The following is a 15,423-nucleotide window of genomic DNA, read 5'->3' as shown; positions in this document are numbered from 1 at the left end:
TGCAAAATATTTTCTAAGGGTATGTCTACACTACAAAATTAGGTCAATTTAATAGAAGTCAATGTTTAGAAATCGATTTTATACAGTCGATTGTGTATGTCCCCACTAAGCACATTAAGTTGGCGGAGTGTGTCCTCAATACCATGGCTAGCATCGACTTACGGAGCGTGCACTGTGGGTAGCTATCCCACAGTTCCCAGCAGTCTCAGTTGCCCATTGGAATTCTGGGTTAAGCTCCCAATGCCTGATGGGGCAAAAACATTGTCGAGGGTGGTTTTGGGTACATGTCGTCAGCCGCCCCTCCCTCCCTCCGTGAAAGCAACGGCAGACAATTGTTTCACGCATTTTTTCCTGGGTTACCCATGCAGATGCCATACCATGGCAAGCATGGAGCCTGCTCAGCTCACCGCTGCTGTTGTGAGCATTGTAAACACCTCACACATTATCCTGGAGTCTGTGCAGAACCAGGCTAAGAGACACCAGCACAAAGACGATTGTGATGAGGACATGGACACAGACATTCCTGAAAGTACGGGCTGTGGCAATTGGGACATCATGGTGGCAGTGGGGCTGGTTGATACAGTGGAACGCCGATTCTGGGCCCGGCAAACAAGCAAAGACTGATGGGACCACATAGTGTTGCAGGTATGGAATGATTCACAGTGGCTGCGAAACTTTCGCATCTGTAAGGCCGCTTTCCTTGAACTTTGTGAGTTGCTTTCCCCCGCCCTGAAGCGCAGGAATACCAAGATGAAAGCTGCCCTGACAGTTGAGAAGCAAGTGGCGATAGCCCTGTGGAAGCTTGCAACGCCTGACTGCTCCCGGTCAGTTGGGAATCAATTTGGAGTGGGCAAGTCTACTGTGGGGACTGCTGTGATCCAAGTAGCCAATGCAATCACTGACATTCTGCTATCAAGAGTAGTGACTCTGGGAAATGTGCAGGTCATACTGGATGGCTTTCCTAACTGTGGCGGGGTGATAGAACACATATCCCTATCTTGGGACTGGACCACCTTGCCAACCAGTACATAAACCGCAAGGGGTACTTCTCAATGGTGCTGCAAACACTGGTGGATCACAAGGGACGTTTCACCGACATCAACATGGGATGGCCAGGAAAGGTGCATGATACTTGCATCTTTAGGAACTCTGGGCTGTTCGAGCAGTTCCAAGAAGGGACTTACTTCCCAGACCAGAAAATTACCGTTGGGGATGTTGAAATGCCAATAGTTATCCTTAGGGACCCAGCCTACCCCTTACTCCCATGGCTCACGAAGCCGTACACAGGCAGCCTGGACAGTAGTAAGGAGCAGTTCAACTATAGGCTGAGCAAGTGCAGAATGGTGGTAGAATGTGCCTTTGGACTTTTAAGCGCTCGGTGGTGCTGTTTGCTGACTAGGTTAGACCTCAGCGCAACCAACATTCCCATGGTTATTGCTGCTTGCTGTGTGCTCCATACTATCTGTGAGAGTAAGGGGGAGAGGTTATGGCGGAATGGGAGGCTGAGGCAAATCGCCTGGCAGCTGATTTTGAGCAGCCAGACACCAGGGTGATTAGAAGAGCACAGCTAGGTACGCTGCGCATCAGAGAGGCTTTGAAAACCAGTTTCATGACTGGCCAGGCTACGGTGTGACAGTTGTGTGTATTTCTCCTTGCTGCAAACCCACCGCCTTTGTTGATTTTAATTCCCTGTAAGCCAACCACCCTCCCCCCTTCGATCACAGCTGGCAAAGGAAATAAAGTAACTATTGTTTTGAAACCATACATTCTTTCTTTATTAATTTTAAAAAAGTGAGACAACTGACAAGGTAGCCCAAATGGGGTGGGGTGCGGTGCGGGAGGAGGGAAGGACAAGGCCACATTGCTTATTGTAGCCACACTACAAATCAAAACTGTTTGAATGACAGCCTTCTGTTGCTTGGGCCATCCTCTGGAGTGGAGTGGCTGGGTGCCCGGAGCCTCCCCCTGCCGCATTCTTGGCCATCTGGGTGAGGAGGATATGGAACTAGGGGAGGAGGGCAGGCAGTTATACAATGGATGCAGCGGGGGTCTGGAATCTTGTAGGCTTTCCTGCAGCTACAACAGAAGCTTCTTCATGTCCATTTCCTCCCCCATTAGTCTCAGCATCGCCTCCTGCCTCTGCTCTTGGTGCTCACTTAATGCTTTCCTGGCCTCTGCCACTGAATGCCTCCATGCATTAAGCTGTGCCCTATCAGTGCGGGAGGACTGCATGAGCTCAGAAAACATGTCATCGCGAGTGCGTTTTTTTCGCCCTCTAATCTGCGATAACCTCAGGGACGGAGATGATAGCGAGCGCATAGAAACATCTGCACCTAGGGGGAAGATAAAAAGGGAGAGTAAAATTTAAGATGATACATTTCTGAGAACAAAAGGGAGACTCTTTTACAGTGAATCAAGCAATTCACAGCAGACAGCACATGTGCTTTAGGTACAAGGTCACATTTTGCCTTTTATATTGAGCACCTGCCGGTATGGTGACACATCACAAACAGCTGGGCAACAGAATTCGGTTTCCAGGCAGCCATGGTAAGCCTTTTGGGGTTGGCTTCTTACGCCTTCATAACATGTGGGAATGGTTTCAAACTGCAGCACCATCCTTTCCCATAGCAAGCAAGCAATGCCGGTTGAGTTTCACATTTAAAAGGAGGGGCTGCGGTTTTCAGGTGGATGTGCAGCACACACCTCCCCCCACCCCACCGCGTGGCTATTCTCCGGGATGATCCCTTTTAGCCAAGCGCAAACAACCCAGCATGAACGGGGTCCTTTTACTGTTCCCTTACAAAAATTCTCCTATTTCAACCAGGTGACCATGAATGATATCACTCTCCTGAGGCTAACACAGAAAGATAAAGACCGAATGTTGCTTGAATGCGACCAAAACCCAGGACCATTCGCTGCCATGCTTTGTGCTGCAATGATTCCAGACTACTTGCTACTGGCTTGGCGTGGTAGTGTCCTACCGTGGAGGACGAAATAAGGCAGCCCTCCCCAGAAACCTTCTGCAAAGGCTTTCAGAGTACCTCCAGGAGAGCTCTACTGAGATGTCCCTGGAGGATTCCCGCTCCATCCCCAGACACGTTAACAGACTTTTCCAGTGGCTGTACTGGCCGCAAATGTATCCCAATTCTTCAGGGCAATTCAAACATTAAACACTATTGATTTTAAACCCTATACTGTAGTTACAAATGTGTACTCACTAGAGCTGTCTTCTCCAGCTTCAGGGTCGGGGATCCCGCCTTGGGAGGGTATTGGCTCCAGGGTTATGAAAAGGTCCTGGCTGCTGGGGAGAACAGATTCACCGCTTGCCTGCTGCACAGTCTCCTCCTCCTCTTCCTTATCCACAAAATCCTCCTCCCTGTTGCGTGAGACTCCCCCTTGCAGGTGCCCACAGACAGTGGTGAGGTAGTGGTAGGGTCCCCCCCCTAGAATGCCATGCAGCTGATCATAGAAGCAGCATGTATACGGCTCTGACCCGGAGCGACCTTCTGCCTCCTTTGTCTTTTCGTAGGCTTGCCTGAGCTCCTTAACTTTCACATGGCACTGCTGTGTGTCCCTGTTGTAGCCTCTCTCCACCATTCCCTGTGCGATTTTGGCATATATATTAACATTTCTTCTTTTTGATCGGAGTTTGGCCTGCACAGATTCTTCTCCCCATACAGCAATCAGATCCAGTGTCTCCCTTTTGGTCCATGCTGGAGCTCGTTTGCAGTTCTGGGGGGACTGCATGGTCACCTGTGCTGCTGAGCTCGCCATGCTGACCAAAGAGGAAATGAAATTCAAAATTTCCCAGGGCTTTTCCTGTGTACCTGGCTAGTGCATCGGAGTTCAAAGTACTGTCCAGAGCACTGGAGCACTCTGGGATAGCTCCCAGAGGCCAATACTGTTGAATTGCATCTGCACTACCCCAAATTCAACCCAGCAAGGTTGATTTTAGTGCTACTCCCCTCACTGGGGAGGAGTACAGAAGCCAATTTTAAGAGCCCTTTAGGTCGACGGAATGGGGTTGGTTGTGTAGATGCATTCATTTTAAAATTGACCTAATGTGGCAAAATTCGACCTAACCCCTTAGTGTAGACCAGGGCTAAGTGTACAGATGATGCAAATGATCAAAAATATAAATGCTGAGGAACAGCACAAAAAAACCCCCAAACCCAGACAGCTTAAGTAGTGAGCTAGATTAGGGCAATTATATTTGGATGGTGGTAAATGTAGAATAAATATAGGTGCAAAATAGGTGAAACAGCTGTGAAATGGAGAAGCCACAGCAGCATCAACAGTATATTGATTTGAAAAGAGATTTGAAATCCCTGTAGAAGAGCCTGTGCCAACCCCATGCTGCTTCAATAAAGAAAGCAAACACAATGTTGAGTTATTAGGTTGCAGCAGATTGAAGAAAGATCAAAAGCTGAATCTGGCAAATCAAACATAAGAAAGTATTTTTTCTGTAAACGCAGTGTTTTAGACCTCAGCTAGTATATGGCATGTGGGGTGATCAAAGTTAAGGACAGACAGATTTTTCCAAAGGGTAGTAAGCATTTTAGGGTAGGGACCTCCACCTTCCTTTATGTTTGTATAATGCCTAGCTCCAGTCCTGCATGGGGCCAGTAGGTGCAACTGCAAAATACATAATAATAAAGAAAGGGTTATTAGTTAATTATCAGGGAAAAACTGGCTAAGAACTGCAGTGGTCCTATTTTCAGCTACATCCTAGAACAGATAGGTGACCAACAGCAATATAGGTAACAAAGAAGCCACATACAAGTACTCTGTATTATATATGCAGACAAGAACGTATACCACACATCAAATATTCTAATTCTACACCTAGCAAGTACCAGCATAAACTGTTTAAGGCGATAGTTGTTAAGCACTCAGATACTCTGTTGATGGCTGTGGTATACATGCTTAGACGAAAGACAGATGAGATTAGATACATAGTCATAGCTACTATATCCTCTTTCCATTTTTCTTTCAACCCTTGTAAGCTATAAAGGACCTCAATCAGCAGGGGAGACTGTTCAAGAAGATTAATGTGTGGCAAAAAAAAAAAAAGTTTGTTTTCTTTCTTGGCTTAGACTCTTTGGAAGCAAAGGAATAGACAAAAAGTGGAGTGTAATGTATTTGAATTAGTCAGCAAGTCAAATTATAAACTGAATATTGGGGGAAATCCCCTTTGGACATCATAGACATTAATATGGCTGGCACTCCTGAAAACACTGGCAGTCTATGGGTTAAAATGCTGAAGACTGTGGTTAGCTGCCCATCCATTGGGGCTTTACTTTTAAGAAGAGAACACTCCTAGCTATGAACATGACAATTAAGCCCGAGAGCAGCAATTGCAAACCAAGATAAAGTAGTAACCAGCTGACACATTTCCAATTCAGAAATATCCTGAAACATAAATTAACAACATATACAGAACAAAAGTCTTTCTTCTTTAGCAATTAAGCTTCTCTCTTTTTATTCTACATACAGAGAACTAAATCCGCTGTGAACAATTCAACAATCTCAGGAATATGTTTCTCAAAGGTCAGTCAAGGAGGAAACTGTGCTTTGAGAGACTGATAAGCATAATATATCTTCTAAAACAGTTCCATCCAACCAGGTGATTTGTAATTCACCTCTGTGTGTTGATAGCACAGCTTGGTACCACTATTTTTGTACACTAACTACATTACGAGCAGCATGTTATTGTGTTTTTTTTTTTAAATGACTCAGGACCAAAGGGATCAGTTTCAAAACAAAATTAATTTGCTGCAAGAAGGTTCAGCTTTAAAGGCTAAGTAAATTTGGGGTCTGACATAATCCACACCCTTTAAAGAACTCTGTTTGTGTTTGTGAAGAGCTACACCCTCACACAGGGCTAGAGGAGGCTAATGAGCTCTTCTGGGCCTGTAGTGTGCTAACAAGGCACACCTGCAAGGCATGTTCAGCTTGGAGGAAGAGGTGCTTAAAAGGGGAAATTTCCCAGAGGAAGGGGTGGTGAACTGGATGAAGGCTACTTCTTCCAAAGAATGAGGGTAACAAAGGTAGTCTAGCGGAGGAGGAAGAAGCAGCAGGACATGCCACGCCACGCCACGCCACGCCACTCCTGGAGCCATCCTGGCTGTCAGCAAAACAATACACCCCAGAAAGAGGGGTAGGAGATAAGGTCTATTATTACTCTTTTGCAGAGACTAAGACAATAAAGTCAAACATCCAGGGGGTGTCAGAGACTAGCCCTCATTCCAGCCAGCCCCAAGTGTTGCCAACTGAGGTAGAATACGGTAAATGATGGATAGGTGGATTTGGTGGTGTGGGTTTAGGTTTATGCTTCTTCATAGCAACCTAGCTGTAGTGGCTGAAATGGAAGGCTTCTCTGCAACAATTTCATTTAGGAAAAAACTGCTTTTACTGGTAGAAAAACAGATTAATTTCTTAGATCTGCTCTTTTGTATATGGGCATGAGTGGACATAAAACAGAACTGACTTCTAGAAAGGGAAGGAAGAGGACACTTTTTGATATGGAGCCTTCCGTACCAGTCACCACCAACACCTGATGAAGGTATTGTCTCAAAATCAGTACTGTGATTTTTTGACCAAAAGCAACCACCTAAAGGGATCCAGAAATTAATAATCCCAATTGGTGACTACATAGTGAGAAATGTAGTCCAAAACATCTATGGCCTACAGAAAACAGGATGATATGTTGCCTCCCAGTTGGCAGGACAAATACCTTCACAATAAAGATATCGGTTACTCTAAAGGATGCTGGGCAGTTCCCATCCATGGTAATCCAAGTCGCAGCAAGTGACGCCAATGAAAGAAGAATTTTATAATCAAAATATCATGTTGGGGAGCTGGAAAGAAAACTGAAAATGTGGTTAACAGTGGATCTCTTGAGAGATTCTTCATGGGCCAAACATCAGCAAAGAAAGGAGGAGACTGATATTGGAGACCAATTTATGGGTGCACCAGTGATGCAGTAGACAGAAGGGTTGAGATTCACAGAGTGCCGGAATACCATCTGAGATACAAGACTATTTGGGGTGAAAAAGTCTTCACTTACAGCAGAACACACAGTAAGATATCAGAGCCAAGTTTTTAGAAGCAAACTTTTTTCCTTACCCCCACTCAGACAGAACTTGCTGGTACTGACCAGCCAGCAGTACTATCAGGCTGCTTTCTTTGTAAGCATTTTAATGTGTAAAAGGAATTTAAAGAACAAAACTCCCTATTTATTAAGGATGAAATTCACTGCTGTGCAGAGGACGTGTGCAAGACCGATGCATCACTCTCACACAAACCTTAATTTGGGGGCTTAAGTGGGACTTAAGTGCTCCATAGGTCCTGTGTTGGCTCTCTGCACAAGGTGAATTTCATGTTAATTTTTTAACATAATATGGCATTCTGGTGGTAATCACTAGCACAGATACACCCATAGAGTTATTCAAGGTGAGAGAAAATACATGATAAAGAAATTGTCAGGATGATATAAACTATCTAGTGTACTGATTTTAGGGAAATAAAAGCAGACATGTTAACGTAAATACTTCACTGTAGTCTGTGGAGCAACAGTTGTAGCATCCGTGGTACTCCTGTCTTACCAGAAAAATGGGTAACTTACTTTAATAGAACCGATACCAAGGGAACATTACTCAAGATCTTAAATTAGAGAAGACAAAAAGATTGAGATTTTCTAAATTATTTAAAGAGATGGATCCAACCCAGATTCTTGGGGAAATTCAACTTGTGGGTTTGACCAATCTCTAATCATGTGATCTCATTTTTCAGCAAGTGACAGTGGACTTCAGCACCATCTATTAAGAAGCCCACTCAAAATGAGGAAATGTTTGTATAGATAGAGTAATCAAAATGACAAACCTAAGCAAAGAGAGATTACTACTGAATTTATGAATTAGTAGGTCCATTCTTATGTTTATATTTTATGGACCTGGTGACTATTCCAGCATAGTATCATGTTTAAATAGAAGAAGGTCTGTTTTTGAACTTTTAACTCTGTTCCAATCTGCTGCTCTTCAGTCTTCTGCTGGCACTTCCTCCCTTCTCTTCTCCCCTCTCTTTTTCACTCCCTACATTTTCCCTGTTATCCAGCTTATCCCCATTAAAAACAACAACAGAAAACGTCTCTAGACCTAAGAAGACATTTGCTAGACACTCTGACCTCTTGTATGTTGTATCCCTTTCCCCCACCCTTTGTCTGTCTTGTCTGCTTCGGTGAGAATTCAAGGGGCCAACTCACAAGCTTAAAGTTAAGGACATATGTAAGTCTCTGGAGGATTGGGGTGTAATCTGGAGCAGTTACTGTATTTCTATACATTTGTAGCGGTCCCAGTATAATGGGGATCCAATCAAGGCATTTAGGTGCTACTGGAATATAAATAAAAAAGATTATGGTGCACAGAAAATGTACATAACCTACAGAACTGCAATCTCTCAGGCTTCTGTAGGAGAGATGTTTTTTTTTTTCCCAAGTGTCTTCTACACACTTATCTCGTCTCAAAACCACATAGTACGGCTGGAGACTGCATGAAGAACAGTTCTCTACTGGGTTGTCAGCAGGGATCTCCTCAGAGCCTAAATTCTCCAATGTGAGCTAATGAAATGAAGGAACATTTCAGTTGGAAGGAACTCCCTTCGTAGACTGTCAGTGCTATCAGCTGAGGAAAGGGAGGGAGGTTAGTATTAACCGTCTTCTGGCACTTTCCCCACCACAGTCGAGAGCCCTGCTTCCATTCCACACCCAATCCTGCCCAGCCCTGACAATCAAACCTGGTTCTCTCATGTAGCCTTACAGTGATTACATGCTACATTATTGAGCCAGCCCCAAACATCTTATTTGCTTACGATCTGCCAACAACACTGAGATTTTGAAGTACACTCTGGTTTTCAGCTGTTAGATAAATATCACAAAGTTTAGGCCGAGTCCATTCTAGCAGGAAAGAAACCATAAAACAGCAAATATCAGAGCCTACACAACACAAAAAGTGGGCCAGAGTGAAAAGTAAAAGTAAAGTATGCAAGTGTAGTGAGGAGGTGTGGCCTCCCTCAGAAAGTGAGAAGGAGGGACCACAACAAGCCCCTTCGTGGGCTGAACCAGGAGAGCCGTGTCTGTCCCGATGGAAGTGGATGGGCGGGTCAGGAAGGGGAAGTACAAAAGGTGGGCGTGCAGCTCAGTTGTGGTAGAGCTGCCATGGGAGATGGAAGCATCCTGCCTTTTGCTAGAGCCAGCAGACGAGCTGCCTTCTGAGGACTGGCCAGAGCTCTCAGGACCACTGGCCGACCAAGGCGCCAAGGAGCTGCTGCCTGAGAACTGGCCAGATTTCCCCGGGCTGCCGGCCGACCAAGACGCTGAGGAGCTGCCACCTGGCTGGCGTTCCCCGAGATGATGGACACAAATATACCTGATGGGGAGAGTAGGAAGCATCCCAGAGAAAGCAGGCAACCGTCTGGTTGGGAAGTAGCCTGATACAAGGTCAGTATGTACAGTTGTGGGTGGATCCCTGCTGACCCAGTGGCAGGCCACTCTGCCACCGTTAGGGCTCTGGGCTGGGATGTTGTGGAGTTGGGCGGGCCTGCATCCCTGCTGCCACCCTACCCTGTGGGGTGGCAGTACTCCCCCATCTTTAGGCCTGCGCTCCTCAGGCAACCATTACCTGAGCCCCTAGACTTTATTGGTGCCCTGCCCTGACTGGGCCTAGGGCTCATAGACTGCTTGGCTGCTCTGCCCTGCTTGAAGGCCAGAGCCAACCCATTGCTTGACTGTCCCATTCTGGCTGATGGCCTGGGGCTCAGGGACTACCGAATCACTCTGTCCTGCTTGCAGGTCAGAGCCTACTGTTGGCTGCCATCCTGCTCTGCCTGGCTGGAACACTAGATGTAGCTAATTCCCCCCCCTTTGAGCTCACCTTTGCAGGTATGTGACAGCAAGAAGGCATGGCCTCTCTCAGAGACTGAGAAGAAGGGATGGCCACACAGCCTACAGTAAGGCAACAACATAATCAAGAAAGGAATGAGAAGAAGTGTAGCAGAGGATTAACTCCAATCCTTTAGTAAGATCTATATGGAAATAAGAAGGGAAAGGAAATGGGATTTCAACAAATGCTGTTGCTCCTTTTTCATCTAAGAAACTAGTTAAAGTTCAGACTCTGGGATGTTCCAGCTGGAAACAGAAATTGATGGAGTCTGATATTTTCTTTGATGCAATCTTGCTTATTTACAAGGTGTTAAGGTTCCTTGCCCACTCTGAACTCTAGGGTACAGATGTGGGGACCTGCATGAAAAAACCCCCTAAGCTTATTTTTACCAGCTTAGGTTAAAACTTCCCTAAGGTACAAACTATGTTACCTTTTGTCCCTGGACCTTATTGCTGCCACCACCAAGCATCTAACAAAAGTAACAGGGAAAGAGCCCACTTGGAAACGTCTTTCTCCCCAAAATCCCCCCAAGCCCTACACCCCCTTTCCTGGGGAAGGCTTGGTAAAAATCCTCACCAATTTGCATAGGTGAACACAGACCCAAACCCTTGGATCTTAAGAACAATGAAAAAGCAAGCAGGTTCTTAAAAGAAGAATTTTAATTAAAGTAAAAGAATCACCTCCGTAAAATCAGGATGGTAAATACCTTACAGGGTAATCAGATTCAAAACATAGAGAATCCCTCTAGGCAAAACCTTAAGTTACAAAAAAGACACAAAAACAGAAATATACATTCCATTCAGCACAACTTATTTTATCAGCCATTTAAACAAAAACAGAATCTAATGCATATCTAACTAGATTGCTTATTAACTCTTTACAGGAGATCTGATCTGCATTCCTGCTCTGGTCCCAGCAAAAACAACACACAGACAGAGAGAGCCCTTTGTTCCCCGCCCCCGCCCTCCAGCTTTGAAAGTATCTTGTCTCCTCATTGGTCATTCTGGTCAGGTGCCAGCGAGGTTATCTTAGCTTCTTAACCCTTTACAGGTGAAAGGGTTTTTCCTCTGGCCAGGAGGGATTTAAAGGTTTTTACCCTTGCCTTTATAAAGGCATGTAAAAAGTCTTGGTTCTCTGAACACGGGGGAAACCAAGAAATAAATGAGCAATTTCTTAGCTTACAGCCCTAAGCCTCTTCAGCCAACTACTTCTTCTTATATGGCATCTTCATGACTGGAGGTCTGCAACCATGGTAGCCCATTCTGTATGATCCTCTCCTAATTTCTTTGTGGATTAATAGTCCTTTTGATCCACTCGGGATACCACAACATCCATCCAAGATCTTTTTCTACCTCATGTTTTTCTGCTATCAACTTTTCCCCTTCCAGTGCCCGTGAACATGCACTACCCATTAAACCTCTTAAAATGTGCCCTGCAAATTGGATCTTTCTTTTCATAAGATTTCTAACTAGCATTTGCCAAGTTCCAATCATCGCCAGAAGTTTACTCAGAGCCAAGCTTTAGCAAACACCAGACCCAAAATTTCTTTCTCTAGCTTTTTCCAGGGTCACATTGTGCTCACAGGTTACTGCTTGTCTTTCTTGCTTTTTGCCTCTGTCTGTTCTCAGTTTCTGTGTGTTCTCCCCACCTTAATTATGCACATTGTAGGGAGAATGGTCACTTTGGATGAGCTATTACCAGCAGGATAGTGAGTTTGTGTGTGTGGTTTTTGGGAGGGGGGTGAGAGAACCTGGATTTGTGCAGGAAATGGCCCAACTTTATTATCATGCACATTGTGTAAAGAGTTGTCACTTTGGATGGGCTATCACCAGCAGGAGAGTGAATTTGTGGGGGGGGTGGAGGGTGAGAAAACCTGGATTTGTGCTGGAAATGGCCCACCTGATGATCACTTTAGATAAGCTATTACCAGCTGGACAGTGGGGTGGGAGGAGGTATTTTTTCATATTCTCTGTGTATATATAAAGTCTGCTACAGTTTCCACGGCATGCATCCGATGAAGTGAGCTGTAGCTCACGAAAGCTCATGCTCAAATAAATTGGTTAGTCTCTAAGGTGCCACAAGTACTCCTTTTCTTTTTGCGAATACAGACTAACACGGCTGTTACTCTGAAACCACCCCCCACAGAAAACATAAATAGTACTCAGCAAAATAACCAAAAAACCTCCACTCACTCAGTCCTGTGCAGGTTCACAACCCTTTTATCTTTAGGTAGGGGCTTGTGATTAATTTATCCTTACAGTTATGTTAATTGAAGGGTGAGTTCAAACCCATCAGTCTCAGCGAGGTTTTAACTCGACCCTAACAAGGTTTCACGCACCTCATAACAGTAACATTGTCTGGTCACAAATTCAAAAATGCACATTGTTTCTCCGTTATGAATGTAGATCTAAAGTGACATGTACAGCCAGTTTTTATCTGTGTTTAAGTATTCTGGACCTGGAACAAATGATCCTAATAATCTAAAACCAATTCAGTGTAAAGACTCTGGCTGTTCATAGCAGGTGGGATGTCTTTTTAGAGACACCAGTGTCTACTCCTTTCAAAGCAGATTTGATCTATCTCTTGCTAGTTTACAGGGATCAGCATGCAAATAAGCAACTTATAAGAGCTTTTGAGATATCAGATCTTTTGTGCCCTCCAGAGATAAGGGCAGATGAGAGAAAATTACTTGCCTTTTGAAGTTATCTTGAAGGATTCTTACTCCTGGGTCTTAGCTCTTTAGCTAACAAGACACCAGGAAGAGCCTGGCTCTTAAGTTTGTTTGTTTTTTGTTTTGTTTTTTTACTTTTGAGGGCAGTGGTAGCAGAACAAAGCACAAGCCATATCTCCAACAGGCCCCAGAAAAATCTTACAGGAAAAAGAATAATAGGCTAGGTTCTAACGTCAACATATTACTGCTTATCATAAAACATCCCCTAATGTTCCAGATGTCAGATTTTAAAGATAAGCATCTGAGATCAAATTCTAGTTTACTGAATGTAACCCTTCTGCCCGTCAGAGTTGACAGCAACAAGGGCCGGGTTCAATATCTAGGGGATCCATTCCAGTAACACAATGCAAACCGGCTTGAGCCCCCACCCAGTGACCTGGGACAAATATATACCACCCCCGCTGTGCGCCTCCCAGAGGCAATACTTCCCCTCTCGCAAGCAAATTGGGGCATGCCCTTTCCCTTTGGTTCTTGAGTCCAGCAACCCCAAATCACCCAAAGTCCCAAAAGTCCAATGACCCAAAAGTCTCTGTCCCTGGTCAGGGCAGCCCCAGAGTTCAAAAGCTTATCTGCAGAGCTTTACCTCCCAACCTGGGTGGAGATGGGGGCGGGGGTAAAAGGCACCTTACATGATCTGAAGCTGACCGCTCCACAGCTCCACAGGCCTTCGTTCCGCTCCGCTCCACCAGCCGCCCCACGAACTGCTTCGCTCAGCTCCGCTCCGCGGCCCATAAGCAGCTCCCACCGTCCCACGAACTGCTCTGCGTCCTACCAGCAGCTCCCGCCGTCCTATGAACTGCTCCACCAGCCTGTCCACAAGGCACTCCAGCCGGCAAACTTCTCTACAATATATCTTCAGGCTCCCACACTACTTAACACAATGCTCAGTGATTTCAGCTCTTAGTCAGTTCAGCTCTTTAGTGAATTCAGCTTGTAAAGGAGCCTCAGTGCTGGTGCACCATTAGCCCAAAGTGAGCTCAGCAGCATGTAACTAGACTCCTAATGAAATTAAATTAGCTCTGATATTCCACAGTGGAGAGAGAAGGAAGTGCAATTAGCATGTAAGACCCTCACCAAGGGACCCATACCACCAAGTATTAATACTTGTCCCCAACCTCTCTCAATTCACAGAGTTTTGGAACCCATGACCCTTGCCTAGCGAGTGCTATTTAGTTGATGGTGAGTCCCTCCATCATAACAAAAGGCCAAGTACAGTTCCAAGCACAGTTCCCATAATCAGGGTAATAACAATTTATTCTTCCTGCCCCAATAACAGAGACACTGGGGATCCCACAGCAGCCAAAGTGACCATTTGGGCAGCTATGACCTCATTCTAGGTGGGGTGGGTGTACCTATGCAAATGAGATTGGCCCCCAAAGTTCTTTTCCACAACTTGCCACACCTCACCACCAGATGTCAGGGTGGAGCTCACCCTGACACTGCTTACATGAATATATCACTTAATTAAAGCTAGAAGAATAACAAATTGATTCAATTTTGGATAGGTGGCTGTGGTACCACTAATTAGACTTGAAAAATCTCCTACTAGGCAAATGTGCTAAAAGTGTACTGAAGCTTATCAAGATTTTCAAAGATTAAAATTTAACCCTATATGCCTTGGTAATTTGGAGTATCCAGTATATCATCCTAAAATAGCTAGATTTATTCAAAATTACTAGCAGGTCATGTTTAAGAGCACAAATCCTTGACTTTGGTCCTGTTTTCAAAACAGTGTTGTGCCTCTACCTTGCATGTGAAGTAAAACCCTGTCTGGTACTGACCGTTCTTATCTCAGCCAGAAGGAATTGCAATTATATTTTTACAACTCTTGGCTTGTAAGAAATAAGAGCTCTACTAGCTCATAAAAACATTCTTTTCCTAATCCAATGTTAGATGCTGGATAAGTTTTATACAATGATAAACTTACTTGTAAGAAGATTATTTATATTACAAATCAAACACACTTTTGCCTAGTGCATAAGAATTATGGGAATTTATAAGGAGCAAAAGAGCCTTGTTTGCAAATTTGGAAAAAACATATCTGCTCTGATAAATTAAACTGTAGTTGAACAATCAGCGGGTTGTATAATGTTCCATAAATACAGATATGAAATTGTTTTCTTACTATGTGGATTGTTTTCAGTTGTTATGTAGATTTTTCTCATGTCCACGGACAAGAGTTGACATGACAGCAACTTAGCCAAAATATGTGCCTTTAAGGTAGCGTTAAGTAATCTGAGATAGGATTAATTTACAAGTTGAATTCTTTGGTTTTCATTTAGGCTGAACAGAACAGGTAATCACCAAGTGATCCATTCCTTGTTGCCCATTCCCAGCTTCTGACAAATAGATCCCTAGTCTCTGTTTGCCAGAAGTTAGGAATAGGCGACAAGGAATGGATCACCTGATGTTACCTGTTCATTCCCTCTGGGGCACCTGGCATTGGCCACTGTCAGAAGACAGGATACTGGGCTAGATGGACCTTTGGTCTGACCCAGTATGGCCATTCTTATGTTCTTATAATGTAACTATAATTCATTAAAGCCAGTTAAATATGCTTTCAAGGTTTTTCAGTATATAAAATCTGACATGTACTATATTTCAATCAAAAAATGACACTTTATACTTTGAAGTACCTTTATTTGAGAATCACAACCTATTTCACAAACAGTAAGCCTTATAATACCCCAGTAAATTAGGCACATATGATTATCCCCATGGAGAAAATGGAGGTAGAGGGAGGTTAAATGATTT

General features: G+C 44.4%; 1 protein-coding gene and 1 long non-coding RNA gene across 2 annotated transcripts in view; both read right to left on the bottom strand.

Annotated features, from left to right (window-relative positions):
• Positions 1-15,423, bottom strand: part of LOC311517848 — a 62,082-nt gene that overhangs the window by 32,667 nt on the left and 13,992 nt on the right. The gene's annotated exons all lie outside the window — the stretch shown is intronic.
• LOC311517847 (uncharacterized protein) overlaps positions 1,804-15,423 on the bottom strand; it is a 28,691-nt gene continuing 15,071 nt past the window's right edge. The window contains exons 2-3 of the mRNA XM_084623053.1: positions 3,219-3,775; positions 1,804-2,333 (exon numbers count right to left, since the gene is read on the bottom strand). Of these exons, the coding sequence (XP_084479179.1) occupies positions 2,077-2,333; positions 3,219-3,774 (813 nt within the window). The 5' untranslated portion in view covers position 3,775 and the 3' untranslated portion in view covers positions 1,804-2,076. The remainder of the gene's footprint in view (positions 2,334-3,218; positions 3,776-15,423) is intronic.

The sequence above is a fragment of the Lepidochelys olivacea genome (genome assembly GCF_965140295.1).
Source record: "Lepidochelys olivacea isolate rLepOli2 genome assembly, chromosome: 3".
NCBI lineage: Eukaryota > Metazoa > Chordata > Testudines > Cheloniidae > Lepidochelys > Lepidochelys olivacea.
The sequence above is the reverse complement of the archived record's forward strand: the minus strand, read 5'-3'. Positions and strand labels throughout refer to the sequence as shown.